At 40.4% G+C, this 24,911-nt stretch overlaps 2 protein-coding genes across 4 annotated transcripts in view; one reads left to right on the forward strand and one right to left on the reverse strand.

The window, feature by feature from the left end:
• The window catches only part of PPTC7 (protein phosphatase targeting COQ7), a 55,538-nt gene extending 38,740 nt beyond the window's left edge, over positions 1–16,798 (forward strand). The window contains exons 3-6 of the mRNA XM_007529045.3: positions 2,424–2,622; positions 9,317–9,440; positions 11,650–11,779; positions 13,013–16,798. Coding sequence (XP_007529107.1) covers positions 2,424–2,622; positions 9,317–9,440; positions 11,650–11,779; positions 13,013–13,071 — 512 coding nt within the window. The 3' untranslated portion in view covers positions 13,072–16,798. The remainder of the gene's footprint in view (positions 1–2,423; positions 2,623–9,316; positions 9,441–11,649; positions 11,780–13,012) is intronic.
• A 2,292-nt stretch (positions 16,799–19,090) lies between these two features.
• Positions 19,091–24,911, reverse strand: part of RAD9B (RAD9 checkpoint clamp component B) — a 40,874-nt gene continuing 35,053 nt past the window's right edge. For all 3 annotated transcript variants that reach the window (XM_060193098.1, XM_060193099.1, XM_016190556.2), the window contains 2 exons: positions 24,094–24,337; positions 19,091–19,261 (listed from right to left, as the gene is read on the reverse strand). In XM_060193098.1, coding sequence (XP_060049081.1) covers positions 19,136–19,261; positions 24,094–24,337 — 370 coding nt within the window. In that variant the 3' untranslated portion in view covers positions 19,091–19,135. The remainder of the gene's footprint in view (positions 19,262–24,093; positions 24,338–24,911) is intronic.

Here is a 24,911-nt window from a genome sequence, read left to right on the forward strand (position 1 = left end):
CAGACCCTTAGTCTCTCTCTCTCTTCCTTCCTTCCTTTCTTTCTTTTTTTTTTTCTTCCTTTCTTTTCTTTCTTTTTTTTTTTTTTTTTTTTTTTGTCTCCAGGGTTATTGCAGAGGCTTGGTACCTGCACTGTGAATTCACTGCTCCCGGAGGCCTTTTTTTTTTTTTTTCCCTTATTTTGATGTTGTTATCATTATTGTATTGTTATTGCTGTTAGATAGGACAGAGAGAAATCGAGAGAAGAGAGAAGACAGAGGGGGAGAGAAAGATAGACACCTATAGACCTGCTTCACCTCTTGTGAGGCGACCCCCTTGCAGGTGGGCAGCCGGGGGCTGGAGCTGGGGATCCTTTAAAAAAAAAAAAAAAAGGTAGTGGGGGGGTTCGACCAGGGTTATTGTTATCACTGGGGCTCTGTTACTGCACTTTTCCCAGCAACCTCCTCCTCCACTCTCTTAGAGGGGGAGGGATACAGAGAGACAGAAAGAAAGATTGCAGCAAACTTGTGAAGGCCCCCCCAGATGTTTCCAGTCTACCTGGTGAGCCAGCTTAAAATGAGCTTAACTTAAGGCTCTTAAAATGAGCTTAACTTAAGGCTCTGCTGACCTTTAGCAACCTTGGGTTGCTTTCCCATCAGCGTGGATAAGGGCGATATGTTCCCTGTCCTCTTGTCAGCACTGTACATTCTTCTGTTGATTCTTGTTGCATTAGTAGGCAGAATGGTTAAAGGTGGGATGAATGTGTTGTTGTTTTCTTATATTTAATACCACTTGCATTTAGTTTGTGGTGAATTGCTTATTCTCCCACTTTTCTGTAGGCATAGGTTTAATTTTAGTATTTTTTGTTTGTTTGTTTGTTTGTTTTACCAAATCACGCATCACCTCTGATTTATGGTGGTGTGGGGATTGAACCTAGGACTTCCGGAGCCTCAGGCACAAGAGTCTCTATGCATAACCACAAACCATTATGTTATCTACCCCCGCCCTAACTTTAGTTTCTGAAAGCGATCTTACTAGCCTTTTAGTTTGAGGCCTTCTGTTTTAGTTTGCAGGCCTTCTGTTGCCAAGGCACATGGAAACTTTTTACTGTTTGCTTAGAATTTGGTCTCTTCCCTTTGAGCATTAGTAGTCTCTGTAAATTGGACAGGTTGATTCCATAAAAATACCTGTGAGAATTGTTCTTACTAATCCATAGTGAGTCATTCTTCAGTAAAAGTGTTTTATGACCTCAGCAGATGGAAATCTTAAAAATTACAGTTATGTGCCCTGTCTTAAATGTTAGTGAATTTCGCAGAGAATGCTTCCTGCCAGTGACTAATGAGAAATGTCAGAAAAAACATAACATTCTCATCCTGGCATTTAAGTAATAAATCTTAATTCGCAATAGGGTTTGAACACTTAGCATAGATCATAGCATTACTGAAACAAAATGGTGTGATTTAATATCAGTCATTTGTACTGTTTTCTGTCACTGCAAGTAGAGGGATCCAAATTATTGACACACTACTGTACACAATGTAAATTCTTTTTTTTTTTTTGGCCTCCAAGGTTATTGCTGTTGGGGCTCAGCGCCTGTGCTATGAATCCACTGCTCCTGGAAGCCATTTTCCCATTTTTATTGCCCTTGTTGGATAGTACAGAGAGAAATTGAGAAAGGAGGGGAAGACAGAGAGGGAGAGAAAGACACCTGCAGACCTGCTTCCCACTTGTGAAGTGATGTCCCTGCAAGGGGGGAGCCGGGGGGCCTCGAACCAGGATCCTTGCACTTTGCCAGGTGCACTTAACCAGCTGCACTACCACCTGGACCCCTACAATGTAAATTCTCTTTCCCCACCATGTTAACTCAAAGAATGTGGCACGCATTCAACTTATGGCTTGTTACTCTTTGCAATATTATGAAAATGGGGGCCAGGCATTGATGCACCTGGCTAAGTGCTCACCCCACAGTGTGCAGGGATCTGGGTTCAAGTCCCTGGTCCCCACCTGCAGGGGGGGGAAACTTAACGCGTGGTGAAGGAGGGCTGCAGGTGTCTCTCTCTGTCTTTTTCCCTCTCTGCCCCCTTTTTCTCCTTTCAATTTTTCTCTGTCTATCCAATAATAAATAAAAACATTTAAAAAATAAAAATAGAGGCCAGGTGGTGGCACACCTGGTTAAGCACACATGTTACAGTGCACAAGGACCCAGGTTCGAGCCCCTGGTCCCCACCTGCAGGGAGAAAGCTTCATGAGTGATGAAGCAGGGCTGCAGGTGTCTCTCTGCAGGTGTCCCCTTCCCTCTCAATTTCTGGCTGTCACTATCCAATAAATAAATGAAGACAATAAAAAAATTTAAATAAATGTTTCAAATAAAAATTAAAAAAGAAATTATGAAAATGCATTGCAGAGGCAGCCTAGGAGACTAATTTCATGTGATTTTTATTTGTAGGTAGCAGTACTGCCTGCATTGTGGTGCTAGACAGAACTAGCCACCGCTTACACACAGCAAACCTTGGTGATTCGGGCTTTCTGGTGGTGAGAGGTGGCGAAGTTGTGCATCGATCAGATGAACAGCAGCATTACTTCAACACTCCATTCCAGCTCTCAATTGCACCACCAGAAGCTGAAGGAGTCATCTTGAGTGACAGGTAATCTTCCTTCTTGAACATTAAGTGTGGACAGGTTCTTTCCTATCACCCTTATCTATAGTACAGACCAGTATTTCCCATTTTCATGTGACAAAAAAGAAAAAGTGGTCTGGAGGTGGTGTAGTATGTAACGCATTGGACTCTCGAGCATGAGGTCCCAAGTTCAATTCCCGGCCGCACATGTACCAGAGTGATGTCTGATACTTTCTCTCTCTCCACCTATCTTCTCCATGAATAAATAAAATATTTAAAAAAGAAAAGGGGGTCGGGCGGTGGCGCAGTGGGTTAAGCGCGCGTGGCGCAAAGCGCAAGGACCACCGTAGGGATCCCGGTTCGAGCCCCCGGCTCTCCACCTGCAGGGGAGTCACTTCACAGGCGGTGAAGCAGGTCTGCAGGTGTCTATTTTTCTCTCCCCCTCTCTGTCTTCCCCTCTTCTCTCCATTTCTCTCTGTCCTATCCAACAATGAACAACATCAACAATGGTAATAATAACCACATCAAGGCTACAACAAAAGGGGGGAAAATGGCCTCCAATAGCGGTGGATTCATGGTGCAGGCACTGAGCCCAGCAATAACCCTGGAGGAAAAAAAAATTTTTTTTAAAAAAAAGAAGAGAAAAAGGCCAGTTAAGAATGCTTTCATTAGTTTTTTGAAAAGTCATAATGTATTTTTTTCTATGCAAAAATATGTCACAGCTTTTAAGACAATGCAGTACATTATGGCCTGACTTTGGAAGGTTTTTTCCTTGGATTTGATATTTACAGCCAACTTGAGTATTAGAATATATACAACATATAGTTATATTTGTTAAATTGAACTGGAGAAGTGAGTCATCATTTATGAATGCCATTGTCTAAGATTTGCATACAATATTAGGGAAGAATGTAAACAGACATCTGCTTTGTTTATAACTTCCTGATTCTGGATTATTCTCAGCAATTACTCTGTTACATACATCAAATAGAACTTACAGTCAGTGCAAATCTGTCAGGGCAAAGTTACCTTGTTACAGTAAATGGAATCATAAGTATCTTGGAGATAATCATTTGATGGTGCTATTGGGGTAGTCTCCTTTTCATCTTCTGAGTCAACTTCTTACAGTTTATCTTTTCTAAGATCAAAGCATAGATTAAGGTTAGGACCACTCAGATTTCACTGCCTATAACAGCCTTGCAGGACCTGGCACAGATGCTTTTGGCAATTCATAAATGTTGTTCTGTCATCCCTTTCTTAAAGAACATTCTTGGGGGTCGGGTGGTAGTGGAACGGGTTAAGTGCATGTGGCACGAAGCGCAAGGACCAGTGTAAGGATCCTGGTTCAAGCCCCTGGCTCACTGCCTACAGGGAAGTCACTTCACAAGTGGTGAAGCAGGTCTGCAGGTATCTATCTATTTTCTCTCCCCCTCTCTGTCTTCCCCTCTTTCCATTTCTCTCTGTCCTATTTAACAATGATGACATCAGTAACAACAATAATAACTACAACAACAATAAAAAATAAAGAAGGGCAACAAAAGGGAAAATAAATACAAAAAATTAAATTAAAAAAAAGAACATTCTTACAAGTACTAATTGTTCTGTTAGTGGACTTGGTTGCCTGCATGGCTCCAACCATTCCTGGTGGCTATTTTCTCTTTCTTTGGAAAGAGAAGGAGAAACAGAAGAGCGACACCTGTATCACCACTCATACAATTTTCCCCGCATGTGGGGACCAGGAGCTTCTTTCTACCAGGGCTTTGCTGGGGTTTCATACCTGTGTGGTTCTACTGCTCACTATAGACTGACACTGTTCTTTCTTTCTTTTTCCAGGGTGGGCAGAATGTGTGCTGTGCAGGAATAGTGATCTCCAGGGTTTTGTTTTGTTTGTTTGTTTCCTTTCTTTCATCTCATCACTAAGACATAACCACGCTCTCTGGTAGAGACAGAGTAAGGGGAGAAACCACAACACCAAAACTTCCTCCAGTGGTGTGGGGGCCAGGCTTGACCTTGGGCTGTGCTCATGATGAAGTAACTGCATTTCCCAGCAGAGCTATTTTGCTGGCCCCAATTGCCATCTTCTAGACTACAGTGAGCATAATGAGTATTTCAGGACTTAATGTTCATCCAAAGTCTACTAACTCCTAGAGATTTGTGAGTCTAATTTACTATATTTTAGTTATTTTTACCAAAACACTCCTCAGCTCTGGCTTATGGTAGTGTAGGCAATTGAACCTGGAACTTTTGAGCCTCAGACAGGAGAGTCTCTTTGCATAACCATTATGCTGTCTACCCCCACCCAACAGTTTTTACCTTTAGTAGAGTGTGACTGTAGGCTGAAATATGTACTGATAGTAGCTTATATTTAAATAGAAGAACTTAGAACCCTAAGACCGTAGCAAATTATTAGCATCAGGGAGTCGGGGTAGCGCACGTGGCACAAAGCACAAGGACCAGCTTAAGGATCCCGGTTTGAGCCCCCGGCTCCCCACCTGCAGGGGAGTCGCTTCACAAGCGGTGAAGCAGGTCTGCAGGTGTCTATCTTTCTCTCCCCCTCTGTCTTCCCTTCCTCTCTCCATTTCTCTTTGTCCTATCCAACAACGACAACAACAATAATAACTACAACAATAACTACAACAGTAAAACAAGGGCAACAAAAAAGGGAATAAATAAATATTTTAAAAAATTATTAGCACCAACTAAGAGTTTTTGGAGAATGGTATTTTATGTATCTATTTATTTATTTTGATTCTTACTGTTTTTGGCTTTTAAATGCTAGAATGGTCTTGTTGTATCCAACATACTGTTTCTGGAACTGTCTGGTTAGGGCTATCCTCTGCCTGGCCTGCCAGTGAGGTGGAGGCTGCTTCCCTCATAGCCCAGAGACAGCTTGCTAGCATGTGATTTCAGCTCATGTTTCAGTGCAGTCAAAAGTTTCCAGAAGCACAGTATGTTCAATCAAAATGGGCAAAACCACAGCTGGCAGAACACCAAGCTTACGGGTGGGAGTGTTAGGAGAAGAGGACGAACTGTCCAATGGTAGCAAGTCTCTCACAGGCAGAATAGCAAAAGACACTCGTGGGGGAAGAAAAACCTCAGTGTCAGTGCCACCCTGGTCATTAATCTAAACTTCTAGAATCTGATTAGTTTCCAAAGACTTGAGCAAATGTAAATTGTCTTGCATTGTTTCTCTTTGTTCCTTGGACAGAATTGACCTGATTTTTACTGGTCATATCCTCCTTTGCACATGTCTCCTTAGTCCAGCTTATCAATAAAAATATTTTATCCCTACTTAAAGAGTTTCTTTTTAAAAAAAAATACTTATTTATCAGAGAAAGACCCAGAAAATCATGCTGGTTTATGTGTTGCTGGAGATTGAACTCAGGACCTTGTGCTTAAAGGTTCAACACTTTTCCCGCTGCACTACCTCTCAGGCTACTATAGGTTTTCTTTTAGTAGCCACTTAAACATATGAAGCTTAGGGGTTTCTTTCAAATTTAAGGTGTTTTGGGTCTGGCCTCTCCCTTTAGATAGGTGTATGAATCTTTTCCCTGGCTCTTACTCTCTAATTACAGATTAAGGTAGATAATCAGCTATCTCATCTTTCCCCTCGCCTTGGAGGAATAGAAATAGTGAAACTGGCCAGCCTGTGAGGGGACCATTAACACTTTGAGCGTATACACACACACACACACACATATACACACACACGCATATATGTACACATATATATACACACACATATATATATATATTATACACATATACACACACATATATATATACACATAAAGTCTTTCCTCCCCACCTGGGATTTTCCTCCATTCATGTCTGTCTTCATCAGCTTTTTTTTTTTTTTTTTTTGGCACAACCACCTGGCCCCAAATGACTTACCTTTTTTTTTCCTCTCATCATCAAAGGTCTGTGTCCCATCCTCACCCCCATAAATAACCACTACATTTCCCCCACATTTGTATGTTCAGTCGTCTATATTCCACATCTTAGTGAAGCCATGCTGGAATTGCCCTTCACCTCCTTACTTGCTTCACTAAGCACAGTCTTCTCCAGTTCCATCGACTTTATCCAGAAGGACACAATGTCATCTTTTGTATTGCTGAGCAATATTGAGGATATGTCCCATATCATTTTTATCCAGTCATCTGTCAAAGGTTATTTTGCTTGTTTCCAAATTTTTGCTATTGTCATTAAAGCTGCTGTGAACATGAGAATGCCTTCTGTGTTTTTCACAAAAAGATGTGAACAATCTTATCTCAGCCATGCATTCTACCTCAGAGATAGCCACTTTATCTGTTCTTTGAATAAATCTTCCAGATTTATATCCTCATGTAGATGTACCTGCATTTATCTGAGTCCTCTTCCCAGCACTGTCTGCACTCTGCTTTCTTCATCAACAATATACTATTTTCCACCTCGTTTTGAAAGGTCTTTGTTTCTTCCTTTATTGAGTCATTCAACCGATAGTTCTTGAAGACCTACACTGTGCTGGGCACAATACTAAATGTGTGTGTGAGATCAGCATTTGTAAATGGAATAGTCCTTATTTTACTAGAATATGTATTGCTTAACAATATATAGATTTTTCTAGTAATCTTTGAATGATTGTTAATACTATTAATAAGATTTATTTTATTTTTATCAGAGCACAATGCAGCTCTGATTTATGGTGTTGTGGGGGTCCCATCCTGGAGTTTTGGAGCCTCAGGAATGAAAATCTTTAATTTTTTAAAAAATATTTATGCCTTTTTGTTTTATTGTTGTAGTTATTGTTGTTGTTATTGGTGTCATTGCTGTTGGATAGGACAGAGAGAAATGGAGAGAGGAGGGAAAGACAGGGGGAGAGAGAGACACCTTGCAGACCTGCTTCACTGCTTGTGAAGCGACTCCCCTGCAGGTGGAGAACCGGGATCCTTATGCCAGTCCTTGCGCTTTGCACCATGTGCCATTAACCTACTACGCTACCGCCCAACTCCCAGGAATGAAAATCTTTTCGCATAACCATTATGCCATTGATATCTTCCCTGCGCAGTACTAGTAAGCTTTTTTTTTTTTTTGTCAGGTTTTCATGTAACTTAATTTTTGTGTGTGTATGTGCGTGCATGCTCTCTCTCTTCCATCATGTTCAGTTACTCTACTTTAACAAAGCCTCCTGAGAGCCCAATTGAAACCTGCAGGGAAACTGTTTGGTGGAAAATAAATAAAAGAGAGTGAAATGTATCTCTAAAGAATTGGGATATAATGACTCAATTTCCATTAATATTTTAGAAGCATGTTAATAATTTGACTCAGAAAAAAATAAATGCTTCTTCCTTTTAAACCATGTGTGACTCATCATCAGACACACTTTTTTACTTAGTAATTTCAGTTAAACTTTTGAAGTATTTATTATTTTTTTAATTTTTTATTTAAGAAAGGATTAAAGAACAAAAACATAAGGTAGGAGGGGTACAACTCCACACAATTCCCACCACCCAATCTCCATAACCCACCCCCTCCCATGATAGCTTTCCCATTCTCTAGCCCTCTGGGAGCATGGACCCAGGGTCGTTGAGGGTTGCAAAAGGTAGAAGGTCTGGATTCTGTAATTGCTTCCCCGCTGAACATGGGCGTTGACTGGTCGGTCCATACTCCCAGTCTGCCTCTCTCTTTCCCTAGTAGGGTGGGTCTCTGGGGAAGCTGAGCTCCAGGACACATTGGTGGGGTCTTCAATCCAGGGAAGCCTGGCCAGCATCCTGGTGGCATCTGGAACCTGGTGATTGAAAAGAGAGTTAACATACGAAGCCAAACAATTTGTTGAGCAATCATGGATCCCAAGCTTGGAATAGTGGAGAGGAAGTGTTAGGGAGGTACTCACTGCAAACTCTAGTGTACTTCTGCTTTCAGGTATATATTTTGCAGTAGTTTATGGGTATGTGTGAACATAAGCTCTCTCACACAGAAACTGGTTATGGGACTTTGTTAGAAAGTGAACTACCTGAGATGAAATTAGAGTGTACTATAAAAGGAAAGGTCTCACCCGAGTAATGAAGCTGAAGGGTTGTCATTCCACACGTGAAGTCTCTGGACACAGTCTGAGGTGAAGCATGTTGAGGTGGCAGTCGTTGCGTTGGTTAGGTTGTGATCGGTGGATGCAATATTATTTGGTATGGATTGGGAGATGCATACGGGAAAGTGGGCCCTATCCAAGGGTTCCAGGACTGGGGGAAGTAGGGACTCTATAGTGGAGATGTGAGGTTCCTGCTGTCTTAGGGTTCAAAAAGACAATCAATAGTTAATGTTATCATCACATTATTTGTTAATTGGGTTAACTTTGAAAAGTCCTTTTGTTATGGTTTGCTGTACAGTATCCAGTATCTTGTATATAGCTGTGCTATTGGATGCTTCTAATCTACTTGGTCTACTTTTGAAGTATTTATATCACTCTTGAATTAATGTTTTCAAGATCAAGAACCTCAATTTTATTATTGGCTTAATTATTATAAATTAGTTTTTTTTCCTAAAACCTCACTATATTGTAGCATATTACCTGCTGGAAACTTAAAATGGTATTTGTATTTTCATGCCTGCAGCTCAAAGTCCCCGGTTCAGTCCCCATACCTAAGTTAATCAGTCCTCTGGTAAAAAAGAAAGAAAAAAAGAAATCTCCAAAATGATATTTCTAAAGTATTTAATTAACTTTGTTCCTACCCTGTCCTTGCCACAGCCCGGATGCTGCTGATAGCACATCTTTTGATGTCCAGTTAGGAGACATTATCCTGACAGCAACAGACGGACTCTTTGACAACATGCCTGATTATATGATCCTTCAGGAGCTAAAAAAATTAAAGGTAATTAACTCAATGGCCTGCCCTTGAAAACAGTGGCCTCCTCTGGGTAGCTGGATTTTTTATTCATTTACAGTCTTTTCATATTTTTACAAAGGACTATTTTGTGAATTTAAGAAAATAAAAATTGTTCTGTGCTTTTAAGCAGTTGTAAATGGAAATGTTCAGAATTGGAGAACTACAGGGAAAAGTAGGCTTCTCAGAAGCATGGTGGTAAAGGCAGAAAAAGTCTAGAGGAGGAGGTTTCTTTTATTCACTCCTGCTTGTCTTTTTGCCCTTTTATTCTCAGAACAAACCCAGCAGGTGTTGAGGCTGAGAAAGATAGGAAACTGTTGTACCAGCATCAGTCAAAGGCAGTGGGCACCCCAATGTGATCTGTACTATCACTGATAATAGAACAGTTCAGACTGGGTCCAGACAGAGTGGAGAAATGGAAATCAGTCTTTCCATATTCTCTTGACTTTGTAAAAGTAGAAACTCTAGTCTTTCTCATGGTGTTATCACAGACCAGCATGGCTTTGCACATCTCTAAACTTTTAAAGGAACATTTTCCTCATCTGGTGGGAGGCAGGGCAGGGTGGCATAAGAGGCCCTACTTTTTCTTGATGCCATGCTTTGTCTGGTACTAATAGCACATTCTCTGCCCATATGGAGCTTATATTCTGTTTGGTATCTCTAAGATACCAAACAGAAGAGAGGAGAATATATATATGGTGGTAAATAATTTTTTCAACAAGTCAAGCAGAACAAGGGAGTAGAGAACAGAGAGGATTGCTTTTTCTTTTTTAATGCAGAACTGGAGAATGAATCCACCAGAGACATGAGCATGCACAACACTGCTGATTGCTTTCCTTGGCCACAATTGTTGCTGCTGTTGTTATTTTATTTTGGAAAAAACAGAGGGGAGACTCTACCTTTGCAGGGAGATTCCCCATTGTGGTACATGATGTGCCAATATAGTGCCAGGACGTTAGCCCAGTGCCTCACACACAGGAAAACGTTGGTTATCTTCAGCCTATAAGACTTTTCTTTTTATTTGTTTTCACCAGAGCACTGCTCTATATTTGTCCTGTGGTGGTGCTGATGATAGAACCTGGGACCTCTGATGCCTTAGACATGAAAGACTTATGTAAACCACTGTGCTTTTTATTATTATTATTATTTTATTAATTTTTTATTGGATAGAGACAACAGAAATTGAGAGGGGAGAGGGAGACAGAGAGGCACCTGCGGCCCTACTCCACCACTCGTGAAGCTTTCCCCCTGCAGGTGGGGACCAGGGGCTTGAACCTGGGTCCTTGTGCACTGCAGTGTGTGCGCTTAACCAGGTGCACCACCGTCTGCCCCCCCTTTTTTAATAGAATAGAGACAGGCAGAAATTGAGAAGAATGGGGAGATAGAGAGGGAGAGAGACATCTGCAGCCCTGCTTCACCATTCATGAAGTGTTCCCTCTGCAGGTGGGGACTGGGGACTCGAACCCGGGTCCTTGTGCACTATAACATGTGCACTCAACCAGGTGTACCACCACTGGCCTGACTACTGTGCTTTTTATCCAGGCCCTGCACCTGGGCTGGTATTTTAGAAAAATTGTGAAGAATTGTGCAGAGGTGATTATTAAAACAGAAACTTACTGTCATATATACTGAAGTTCCAAGTCTTAGAATGTTGAACTAAAAATGAATCTTGTTCCCAACACCAAGAATTAGGGTATGGCCCAAGGTTATACTGCTAGACAAGAATCTTTCGTCATGGTATAAAATTCTAAAGTTATTTTTAGTAGGGCAAGTAGCAGCTTTAACTTGGAGAGCAAACTCTGGTTGGCCAGGGATGCATTTCCAAACAAGGAAACATCTGAGGTCATCTTTAAAGTGCTATTGAAATCCCCTTTTCAACTCAATCCCACTTGAGGCAAGAATACTTGAAGAATGTCAAATGGGGAAGAAAAACAAACAAAAAACAAAAGTCCAAACTTTTAAGACCCAAGACCATCCTAGCAAAGGATTTTCTGGTTTTCATACATATTATGTAGACAGCACAGGCAGTCTTGTTCATTTTGGTTAAGATGTGATTTTCAGTGTGTTTAACTGGGATAAAGCTTAAATGGCAGGCATTGGTTAGATAAGTTTTATTGATTTAAGTATATAGGCATGCAGAAACCAAGTGAAACATAATGGTAAAAGTAACTCCATCTCCCTTTTATTTTTATCTTAGAACTCAAATTATGAGAGTATACAACAGACAGCAAGAAGCATTGCTGAGCAAGCTCACGAGCTGGCCTATGACCCAAATTATATGTCACCTTTTGCACAGTTTGCATGTGACAACGGATTGAATGTGAGAGGTAAGCATTCTTTAGAAAGGTCATGGTGACTTATTGGAGACAGTGAGATGGGAGTGCTCTGGGGCTCTGGCAAGTAAGATAGAGCACTGGGGTGAGATCATTCGGTCTCACCTGTGAGCCTGTGGCCTTGAGCAAGATCACTAGGTCTTACCACTGAGGACAAGAGCAAGTGTCATCATGACTTCCCCACAGAGGATGCCCTTCAGAACTGAACCTCATTGGTTAGAGGCCAGCAAAACTTGAATCCCTTTATTACCACCACTGCATTGCTTGGACCTGAGCCCAAATTGCCTCTGAGCTCTGCCTGGAAGCCGGGACATTCTTAGTAGTTTAACATTCTGCCCTTGACTGGTCTGACATTTTACTATTCCCTGCACTGGCTTTTCATAGTATTTGCCTGCCAAATTGCCACAGCAGGTTTTTGAAGGTGGAAGTCATGTTAATTGTCCTTGTATAAAGAGTCCTTTACTAAGTTATGTGTAACTTTAGGAATCAGCCAGTAGCTCACTCTTAGTGCTGGAACAAGCTTTTGGTTAGTAGTATGTCAGAGCTAATAGATTTGATCAGTTTCTCACTGATTTAGTATTACCATATGTGTTTCTTAACCCTCCAGGAAATATTAAGAGTAAAAGTACATGCCATAGCTATTTGGCAGACTAGAATACAAGAGTTCCTAGCTTCAAAGCATTGGACAGTCATGTTTGTCAATTTAGGATTGCTGTTAGAAGCATGTGACTTTTTCTCCGGAGACAATTTATCTTCACTAAACAGAAGATGTGGTAGCCATTTTAACAGAGTTGTAGAGAAGCAAGGCAGATTTTTTTTTTTTAACTTTGCTTAAATTTATTTAATTGCTTGGTGTTTCTATTTCTCTTTGTCATTTTTTTTCCTACTATATTGACAAACCAATCTACCTGAATTGCAAGCATTTGTCATGGTATTTATTTAGGCTTATATTTTTTATTGCCCCCCCCTTTTGGGGGGCATTGCAAGATTTCACTGCTATGGACAGACTTTCCCTCTCTACCTGCCCTATATCCCCCATATAAAGAAAGAGGGAGAGAAGGAAAGATGCCCTAGCACCAAAGCTTTCTGCAATGCAGAAAGTGGAGTGACTTGGGGGCTGTGCACAGACATGGGTCGCATGCTTGGCAAATCAGGCACTTATCCATGTAAGCTATCTTACTGACTTCTCTTTTACAATATATGAATGTGATTTCATTTTCATTTTAGGTGGAAAGCCAGATGACATCACCGTCCTCCTTTCAATAGTGGCTGAGTATACAGACTGATGCACCGAGGTGTCAACTCCTGCCTTTCCTTTCACCATCCCGGATTCACCCTGCCATGTGTGTTGATCCTGCTGGCAGGACCGCGTTTCTTTGCCACTGATCTCAGTGGCCAGTGATGTCAGCCTTTTTGCCTGTTTTTGAGACTGTCAAGATCTTTGTTGAGAACCACTACTATCATTCATTAGCTCATGTCTGCAGTAATGTTTGAAGAAAACCAAGATTTGAAGATTTGCCTTCCTTTCTCATTGTCCTTTCCATGATGGAATAGAGGTTTTAAAAGCCAAAATGGCTATTTTCAAAAACAATTTAAAATATTGAAAACAAGTAATGTTGGTAAAGTGAATTCAAAATTTTATTGTGTAAAAGGGATTTTAAAAAGTCTAACATTGTTATGGTACATATACCAGACATGTGCATTATTCATCAAAAAAAAGTTACATGTATACTATATATAGTCTTTGTTATGATTGGGTGTGGCTTTGTTTTTATTATAAACTCCTATTTTCAGGAGCTTATAATTCTGCTCTAAAACATTGCTCTGGATTTTGAAATCTTGGTTCCAAGAGCATTTTTGGTACAGATTGGAAGAAAAATTCAGTTTAGTTCTGTGGATGCAAATTGTGGTTTTTAAAAAATGCTTAACTGCGATGGAGAAGGGTTTCAGCAGTTTACTGACTAGTCTAAATCATAGACTGATCTACAGGGGGGGGGACTCCTTACCAGTATCTTTAAGTGGAAATATTAGTCAAGATTAGAAAACTCAAGGCCTAAAAATTTAATGTTACGGCTGAAATTCCTCCCATCTGTCTGATATGACAACACTATGTGGGAGCTCCAAGCCCATAGGCCTAACAGGTTAAGAATAGACAGCTGTTAACTTTGAGTTTTGATGGCCATGCTACTCCTACTCTTACTCTCGGACCTTTTGTTAATAGCTTTGCTTTCTGTAGAGCATGCATCAAATTCAGGGAGTCGCATGGAAAAGCACTGTGGGCAGAGGCAGCAGCCCAAGAGGTGACGAGGAAAACTCTGAATGTGATCTGATGTTCACATTTAACCTACACAGAAATTTAGGGGGGTTGAATCAAGCTTAATGTTTACAGTTTCCAAATAGCCATCTGTAGTGTATAGTTCCGTTATAATACTACCCCGCCCCATTCAGCTTTCCCATTATCTGTAAGCTCGAACTTATTTTTAAGGTTTGTGTACAAGTCAACTGCTGTAAAGATATATATTTTTGGGTCAGTTTTTTTCCTTCATTAACTTGGTGGTAGAAAAAAATATATATATACTTAGAAAATCCTTAAATTAAAGCCATGTTTTATATATAAGTCAGGTAACATTGGTGTATAGCTGAGAATGCAATTAAACCTGATAAGAATCTACTTGAGGAAACTATGGAAAGTCTGTTTCTTTAAAGGAGATACTTATTCCTTGGTTTATTGCATTAAAACTTCTGTTTGAGGTTACCTCAACTTGTTTTAAAACATTATGTTTTGTGAATTTGTACTGTATATTTGAGTAACTGTCAAGCTTTGTTTTATTTAAAATTGTTTAACATGTACCATGTACATGTCATTACTATATTTCAATGCATCATGCTTGTAACAGGCATTTCATTTATAATAAGAATGAGTTCTTCATTTGTAAGCCGTTCAGTAATTTATCTACTATTCCTAAATTGGCATAATGTTAGCTATCTATTTTAAATCACCTTTAATCACATGTCAGAATGCCTTAACTACCCTAACTTGACAAAACAGAATTCTTTGGTAAAGGAGATTGGGGGCAGGGGTGGGGACATGGTGAGGAGACCGTATCTAATAGTGAGAACCCATTTTGCTGTGATACGACAGAAAGCCTGGGTGGCAAGTGGCAGGCTTTTATTTTGCACAAACTATTTGCAGTCTCTGTTTAAAAAGTAAAGAAAGTTGCATCCAGAAGAGTTTTGTTGGAAGGAATATACTTACTCATTCTTTTATTAGGGTTTTTTTAATATTTCTGATCAGAAGTATGTATGTATGTAACCATATGATCTGAGTATACTTTGTAACATGTGCGCTCAACCAGGTGCGCCACCACCTGGCCCCAATCTGGGTATATTTTGTATTAATTTTCAAATGCCTCCATTTAATTTCTGGTAAGAGCAGTGCTAGTCTAGTTATTGGCTTTCTCTGCTCTCTAAACCGATCAGATACAATCTTTGTAAAGCTATATTGGTGGTGGTTCACAGAACTCATTTCATCAACTTAGTCTTTTTTTTTTAATTTTCTTCTAAGAATAATTTTTAGTAATTGACAATGTATCTGTTCCATTGATGTTGAAAATAGTGGAACAAGAATTGAGTTTTACAGTGAAACTGATTTGGACCTGGTCTGTAGGTTAGTGACAGAATATTCCTGTTTTCTTTCTCCCTGCCCTTCTGGAGCTCCAGCAGAGTGCTGATGAAGAAGTAACTTTTCACTCTCAGTGGTCAGAGGCTATATTGGGCCCATATGGAATTTCCCAGGTCACAGGACCCGAGTTTCTTTGGGGTGTGACTGAGATATAACTGTGTGGTGGGTCTAATTCTGAACTTGTGTTTGGGTTGCATTTTAAATCTAGCAGTGTAAAAACACATTTGCCTCGTGTGATAAACTTTCATAACGAGAAAATGTGGATTTCCAATTTACAAATGGCAAATGATCCCTCTCTGGATGCACCAAAGACCACTAAAGTTTATAGCTTTTCCATCTATATTTATAAAGCAATACTGTATTATAAAATCAATATTTTTATCACATGCTTGAAACTTTTATTTTGTTCTCTTTTAAAGTGTGCACTCTAAACATATCAGAATCTTATTTCTTCCTGTAAACTTAAGCTGCCTGCGCACAAAAATAATATTTACAGAATGAAGATGCAATAGAGTCCATAGGCTCTTAAAAACTGAAAGAAGAAATGAGGGAAGGGAAACAAGTTATTTGTCTGGAATTACTGTACTGGCTTGACATGGTTGATGGGTACTAAGTCATAAGAGAATCCATTCCAGGTGTGCATGTCTGGGGGTTGGGCTGTGTCTAGGTTAGAAACTAAATTTTAAGCTTTGCGTGATAGGAGAATGATCTCTCCTGTCTGTTGTATTTGTTCTGGGTAGAACAGTAGCCTTCATTACTGTTAGTACCACCAACCTACCACATCAAGTAATAAGGCAGGAATTATGGGAATTCACTGAGTCACTTGTGAGTTTTGGAGATTGTTAAAATATTGGGTAGGACTGTAAATGTTCTTTTGAATAAGTTCATGGTTCCTTGTCACCTTACAACAGCTATCTTTGGTAGAAGCTACAGCATTTAATTTCCCTGAAACTGGCATTTTACATTTAATAAACTAGTATCAAAACCAAAATGTGCTTTTAAAACTGAAAATATGAAGCAGAAGACATTTGGATTACATTTGCTTAAAATAAACTCTTTGCAAAGTTGAACTTGTTAATAAAAAGTCAACAGTGGATCAAATCTTTAACTGTTAGCAAGTAGTTTATGGCAAAGATGGCTAGATGATGAAATGAATATGAATTTGTGTATACTAATGAGCTATATTTTTTCTGTTGAGACTATCATTATTTGTCTTACCCAAGAGGGAATGACCTGAATTGGATGTCTGGATATAACTTATGCAGGAATAGTTCTGTAAATACATTTAAATAAACTGTAAAAATATTTAATAAATATAGTATTTATACTAATCTGTGTATTCCTTTTAATCTGAATAGTAACTAAGGAAGATAGCCTTATCACTGAGCCTTTTCTATTTATTGACTTATATCAAGTCATTTCTAAACCTTAGTTCAGCAGTCACTGCGGACTTAGTACTTTTCACTTTCTTTTACTACTTGCTTTTTACTAACTGGCTTACTGTATCATTTTAACTTCCTCAAAAATTCATAAAGATAGATTGACAGCTGAATGTAACAAGTAGTTGTTTTCCCAACTTTAGAGGCCTTCCAACTGATATAAAACAAAAGCACCTCAGCATTCTGTATTCAAATTCTAATGTCTGAATTACATGTGATTTAACATTGTAACTCTTAGCTATTGTTTTCTGATCCAGGCTTGTATTGATGTTGATATCTCACAATCTAAGCCTCCATGCCCATTTGTAGAAGAGAACCAGAAATTTTACTGAGCGCGGAGGCCCACAGTTGGGGCTGGGCAGTAGTGCACCTAGTTGAGTGCACATATTGCAGTGCACATGTTCAAGCCCCCGGTCCTTACCAGCAGGGAGGAAGCTTCACGAGTGGTGAAGCAGAGCTTCAAGTGTCTCTGTCTCTTTCCCTCTTTATCTATTCCCTTTTGTTGCCCTTGTTGTTTTATTGATGTAGTTATTATTGTTACTGATGTCATCATTGTTGGATAGGACAGAGAAATTGAGAGAGGAGGGGAAGACAGACAGAAAGACACCTGCAGAGCTGCTTCACCACTGAAGCTTCACCTGTGAAGCGACCCCCCCTGCAGGTGGGGAGCTGCAGACTCAAACTGGGATCTTTACGCCAGTCCTTGCGCTTTGTGCCACCTGCACTTAAACCACTGCACTACCATCCAACTCTCTGTCTCTCTCCCTTTATGTCAACCCCCTTCCCTCTCAATTTCTGGCTTTCTTCATCCAATAAATAAAGATAATAAATTTTTTTCAAAGGAGGCTCACAGTTACCATTGGCTCTAAGTGTTATCTATATAGTCATTTGCAGAAATGTTATAAAGATGTGAAATTTAGTAGCCCAGGAGGTGGCACAGTGGATGGAAGTGTGGGACTCTCAACTGTGAGATATGGAGTTCAATCCCCAGCGGCACATGTACCAGAGTGATGCCTGGTTCTTTCTCTCTCTGCCTATCATTCTTCATGAATAGATAAATAAAAATCCTTCTTAAAAAAATATGTGAAATTTAGAACAGTTATGTGGACATTGCCAATTTCTGCAAAAACTGATCAAAACCCATTTTCATTCACAGGAATATTTTGGGGCAAACTTGTTTTTATTAGGTTATTGTGTATAGCTCTTAAGTCACAAGAACCAAATTCATTCTGGTTTAGTTAGAACTGTTCACAGTTCTAAAGTCTACTAATCCACTCAGCCACATTTGTTTATAAAATCCTCACAAAATTTAAGGTACAACTGTTTGCCAGTTAACATTTTCTATGGGTCATTTGGTTTCACAGAGACTTAAAACTTTACAGAAGTCTAGCTTGTAAGGTTATAGTTGTCTATAAACAAAATTTAGGGGACTAGAGCACGAAACATAAGATACTACATAACGGGTTTTTGTGCCAATTTTTTTTAGTCTGTTTATGCAGATAAGAAGCTGGTTCTCTAAAGAGGCAGAGAAAGAAATCCCCACTTTATTCCATTCCAGTCCCAAGTTATCTTAGCAGTAGAAGTTGCTGCTCTATGTCAAATAACAATTTAAAAAGCAGCAGACTAACAATTGTCATGGCATTCCTGAGAAAAGACTGGATAGCCTTTTTTTTTTTCTTTTTTTAAGGGAGACCACAGCACCAAGGCTCCATTCAGTGTAGTGGGGGCCAGGCTCAAACCTGTGTCACACACATGACAAAGCAGCATACTATCTTAAGTGAGACATTTGACCAGCCTGAAACTTTGTACCATGTCTGAAAGCACCAAAACTCAAGATGTTTGCAATTAAATAAAAAGATGGCTGGCTACTAGTCACAAAGCTACAGACTGCATTGATGTTCTCCAGAAGGATGCTGAAGAAAGATTAAATACCTTTATGAAGATGGCAGAATACTAAAAGCTCCAGTGTAAATATGCTATTGAAGAAATGCTAATAATTTTTTCTTGCACAGAACAGTGCCTCCCAAGTAGCACAATGAATTTAAAGCAAATTATGTACATTTGACAAGCTATTTGTAGACAGAGTGTTGTACATGATACTATTTTTAAAAGAAGAAGCCCAACCTCCATTTCAAGGAAGTTCAAGACAGTATATACTAAGTGAAATTATGTTTGATGCACAAGTGAGTCAATAAATGGTTTGGAAGTCAACTCAGCCAACGTTAAGTGTTAGAATGAGGGCAAACTGCTATTGTTCACGTCCTCTTCACAGTCACTTGCTGTTGCCAGACTCTCGAAAGGGTTGAGGTGTTCTTGCTGGTGAGAAGAAACTGCTCCAAAGAATATGCAAGAAAACTGGGGGGGGGGGGGGGGGAGTAGCTGTGTTGTTTACTCAAAGTGAAAGTTAGTGTTCATTAAACATTCCAGGCAACAACCCTTTTCAGAACCTTGATCAATCTGATCTCCCTAACTTGGATGGTGATGGATCATGGGATACCTAAAACCATTTCTGGTCCAACACATCCTAAAACAACCCTTCCTTGACTTCAAAAGTTTGGGATAGGTGATCTGCTAGTTTCCATGCCAACACTAGGACTCTGAGAGACCAAGAAAGCATCTCTAAGAGATCTCATGTAGTGTCACTAAATCCCATCTATAGTATACTCTTTTCCTCCTGCAATTCACTGTACACCCTCACCCTCTTTTTTATTAGTGTTCTAATAGTGATTACAAGAATATAAAATAATAGGGTCATAACTTCACACCACTCCCACAACGAAAGTTCTATGCCCCCCACACACACCATAGTTCCCCCAAGATCATAGTTATGGGTTGACAATATGTATTTTTCCCCAAGTCCATGTGTTTCAATATTCTGTATTCCATTTATGAGTGAAATAATCCCATAGTTGTCCTTTTTTTCTCTTCCCTATCAGTGAAATAGTGCCTGACTTCCTCTGGTGTTCTCCAGAATCTCTTCCCTCTTCATGATGTTGCAAAAACACCGGTTCCTTGTCACAAAAATTCCAGGCACACACACACACACTTTTAAAAAAAAAGTTTTTTTTAATTATACCAATGCTCAGCCCTGGTTTATGGTGATGCAGGGAATGGGGAAGGATTGAATTTTGGACTATAGAACCTCAGGCAAAGAAGTACTTTAACATAATCATTACGCTGTCTTCCTGCCCACCTCTCCCATTTTTTCTTGCTTATTCCTCCCAGCTAAACATAAATCCTCAGCCTCTCTGTTGGAGAGCCTTACCTCTGTTGTAGAGTTAATCTATTCTTGCTAACTCCATTGTCTCAATCTATTTCTCAGTTATTATCTGTAAAAGCCCCTAGCCCCACCACTTCATAGAGACTTCTTGTTGTGGTTGCCAAACATCACATCCTTAAGCCAAAGACCATTTCCAGTCTCCAAAGCGAGGGAGGTAGCCAAGTATGTTTAATCACTTGAAATTCAGGCACTTTCTCCGCTTACCTTCCTCATGCCACACTCTCCTGGCTGCTCTTAGACTTTCTGTCTGGTTTGTTCTCTTCAGTCTTTGAATCAGAGTCTCTCAACCTCAGTATTACTAACATACTAGACCTGATGATTCTTTCCTTTGGGGGCTGCTCAGCACATCAGAACATGTTGAGTAACATCCTTGACATGTAATTACCTAGATGCCAGAAGCACCCCCCCATTATAATTGACATTATGGCAGTGTCTCTAAACATTGCCCAGTGTCATCTGGAATGCATAACTGCTCCTGATTGAGAACTTCATGAACTCAGCCCTCTTCTCCAGACTATCTCCTTAAAACATTTCATTCACACTCTTGACTGAACTTACCATCTATATACCAGAGAGTCTCAACCAGTATTCACACTTCCCTCCATAAATCCTGTCACCTACTTGATAATTTTTTAATTTTTGCCGCTAGGCTACCGCTGAAGCTCAATGCTTGTACTATGAATTCAATGTTCCTACCAGCCATTCCCACCCACCCCACCCCCTTTTTTCATAGAAAAATTGAGAGGGGAGAGGGAGAGAAACACCTGTAGCTTGTGAAGCTTCCCCCTACAAGTGGGGACTGGGGACTTGAATCCAGGTCCTAATGCATGGTAACGTGTGCTTAACTGGTGCGACACTGCCTGGCTCCTGGATATTTGCTTTCTTTTATTTTGTCTCCAAGGTTATTGCTGGGGCTCGGTGTCAGCACTATGAATCCACTGCTCCTGGTGGCCATTTTTTATGATTATTTTTTAGATAGAACAGAGAGAAAATGAGAGAGAAGGGGGAGATAGAGAGGGAAAGAGAGGAGCCGGGTGGTGGCACACCTGGTTGAGTACACATGTTACAGTGCTCAAGGATCCAGGTTTGAGCCCCTGGTCCCCACCTGTAGGGGGAAAGCTTTGCAAGTGATGAAGCAGGGCAGCAGGTGTCTCTTTCTCCCTCTCTATCCATACTTTCTCGATATCTGGCTGTCTCTATCCAATAAATAAAGATAAAAATAAAAGAGAGAGAGAAAGAGAGACACCTGTAGACCTGTTTCACTGCTTATGAAGTGACCCGACCCCCCCACAGGTGGGGAGCTGGGGGCTTGAACTGAGATCCTTGGGCTTCATACTATGTGCGCTTAACCCAATGGGCTACTACGCAGCCACCTAGCTGAGAATACTTAAGGCTCCCTGCCCCACTAGGTAAAGAGAGAGACAGGCTGGGAGGATGGATTGACCTGCCAACGCCCATGTTCAGTGGAGAAGCAGTTACAGAAGCCAGACCTTCCACCTTCTGCATCCCACAATGATCCTGGGTCCATACTCTCAGAGGTTTAAAGAATAGGAAAGCTGGGAGTCAGGCGGTGGCGCAGTGGGTTAAGCGCACGTGGCGCAAAGCGCAGGGACCGGCGTAAGGCTCCCGGTTTGAGCCCCCGGCTCCCCACCTGCAGGGGAGTCGCTTCACAGGCGGTGAAGCAGGTCTGCAGGTGTCTAGCTTTCTCTCCCCCTCTCTGTCTTCCCCTCCTCTCTCCATTTCTCTCTGTCCTATCCAACAACAAAGCAACGTCAACAATGGCAATAATAACCGCAACGAGGTTGCAACAACTAGGGCAACAAAAAGGGGGAAAAATGGCCTCCAGGAGCGGTGGATTCATGGTGCAGGCACCGAGCCCAGCAATAACCCTGGAGGAGGAAGAAAAAAAAAAAAGAATAGGAAAGCTATCAGGGGAGGGGATGGGATATGGAGCTCTGGTGGTGGGAATTGTACCCCTCTTATCCTATGGTCTTGTTAGTGTTTCCATTTTATAAATAAATTAATTTAAAAAATACTTAAGGCTCCAAAAACGAAAGGAAGTGCCAAAAAAAAAGTGTTGGAGACATCCCTAAAGTACTAACCTAAGAGGCCGGGTGGTGGTGCACCTGGTCGAGCTCCCATGTTACAATGCACAAGGACCTGGGTTCAAGCCCCTGGCCCCCACCTACAGGGGGAAAGCTTCACAAGTGGTGAAGCAGGTCTGTAGGTGTCTCTCTGTCTCTCTCCCTCTCTATCACCCCCTTCCCTCTCGATTTCTGGCTGTCTCTATCCAAATAAATAAATAAAGATAATTTTTTTAATTAAAAAAAAAGAACCTGAAGAACTCTCAGTGACCAAGTATCGAGTAGAGTAAGCAGTAATGATAATGAATTTTAACCTATAGAATAAAATTAGGGACCAAGAATGTAGCTCAGTGATAAAAGAGGGCATACTTCACATGTATAAGGCCCTGAGTTCAATCCGTGGTAGTACTATGGCACTTTGAGGAGATTTAGGGCTATTACGTCTTTAAAACAAAAGAACAAAACAGACAAAGCACACACACAAAACAGTAACTTTACAGAGGAGACATATGTCAGCACCTCAATCACAAGGAAACAAATCGTGTCTCCTAATGTGACAGACAGCAACATTGCTTTGTTGTATTCTTTTGTTTTTTTTTTTACTCTGGAGTTATCTCTGGGGTTCGGTGCCTGAGCAACCACTGCTCCTGGAGGCCATCTTTTTTCCATTATTATTGTTGTTGCTGTTTTTGTTGTTGTTGGATAGGACAGAGAGAAATTGAGAGGGGAGGGGGAGACAAAGAGGGAGAGAGAAAGATAGACACCTGCAGACCTGTTTCACCTCTTGTGAAGCAACTCCACTGCAGGTGGGAAGCTGGGGGCTGGAGCCAAGATCTTTACAAGGGTCCTTTGAACTTTGTACTATGTGCATTTAACCCACTACGCCACCACCCAGCCCCTGGTTTGTTATATTCTTACTAAAAAATGCACAGACAAAATTTAGTCATGCAGAAATTATCAGAGAAATTCAAATTCATGCACAGTCCACTAAAGTGTCAAGAAAAACAAAGCAAGACTCAAAAAAATATTCCATACTCTGCTAACCTAACATGTTAAAAAAAAGATAACTGGAAATTTGTACTGTTTTTACAAGTGACTTTAACTCAAAACTTCAAAATTTTAAATTTGATGTGCATTGGGCCAAGTGCTGATGGCCCCTACAGAGAGCACACATCACCATGCGTGAGGACCTGGGTTTGAGTGCCCAGTCCCCATGTGCGGGGGGTCAAGCTTCACAAACGGTGGAGCAGTGCTACAGGTGTCTCCCCTTCTTTCTGTCTTTCCCTCTCTGTGTCTCTCAACCTCTACCAGGACTTGCAGGTGTGAGTTTCCAAATCTGATCCCTGATATTGCATGTGTCAGAGTAGTGATCTGGTCCTTCTCTCTTCTCATTAAATAAATGAATGAATAGTGGTCCAGGAGGTGGCTCAGTGGCTAAGGAACTAGACTCTCAAGCATGAGGTCCTGAGTTCAATCCCTGGCAGCACATGTACCATAGTGATGTCTGGCTGTTTCTCTCTCTACTCCTATCTTTCTCATTAATAATTAAATAAAATATTTTTTTAAAAAAGAGTTTAAAATTTTTTTAAATGAATGAATATAATAAAAATCACCCATATCTCCAGTTCAATGCTCTTTGTTACAAATAATTGCTAAACAAACACTTTAATTATTTGTTATTGACATTCTGTAAATCTCAAACTGGCTAAGTAGGAAAGTTAAATTTCAAGGTAGCAGGGGTGGGTTGGGGCAGGGAGATTACAAAGAGAGAAGGATGAAATTCCTGACTCAGATGTAGACATGTCTCATCATTTTTCTTTTACCTTCCTGAGATATGGAGGCCCTGACCCTTCCTCCAAGTTTTTGGTGACACCGCTCTCTGGCACTTCAGTAATGTCTCCATTAGCCATTTTCATTATGGGGCTGCCAGCATTTTCCAATGCAGAGATGTCAGTGAGATTCTCTTCAGGATAAAGCCTTTTGGGTGCTGCTCTTCTGTGGATACTCTCCAAGGCCTTGCTGCTTATATTGTTAATAGCCTTTGAATCTGCATGCATCAGATCTGACCTGAAGTATTAATAGGCAATAAATGAGTGAACTGTTTACTTCGAAATCTAACTATTATATAATGGAGCAACGTAAGAAGAAAATGATATTACTGGTAGATGTGACGCATTGCAATGATATGAAGCTTTATTGCTGAAAGTTAAGATTTAAGTATATGATTACTTAAAAACTCTCTTGATTCTGGTATACTTTTGGTGAGATTGTAAAGTGTTGCAGCCCCTATGGGAAAGAGTATGAAAAATCCTAGAAAGGAAGAGAAGGAGGGAAGGAGGGGAAAATGCAAGAAGAAGAAAAAAAAGAAGGATGAAAGGAAAGAGAAAAGGAGAAAGAGAGAAAAGGGGGGGAAATGTCCCAGGATCCTGTAATACCACTACTAGGCATATATCCAAAGGACACAAAAATACTCCTTTGAAAGGATATATGCATCTCTATGTTCATAGCTGCATTATTCACAATAGCCAAAAAATGGAATCAACCCAAATGCCAATTAACAGATGACCAGATAAGTAATCTGTGGATATATACTCAATGAAATACTTTTCAGGTATTTAAAAATATGACATTGTAAACAAGG

The sequence above is a fragment of the Erinaceus europaeus genome, chromosome 6 (genome assembly GCF_950295315.1).
Source record: "Erinaceus europaeus chromosome 6, mEriEur2.1, whole genome shotgun sequence".
NCBI lineage: Eukaryota > Metazoa > Chordata > Mammalia > Eulipotyphla > Erinaceidae > Erinaceus > Erinaceus europaeus.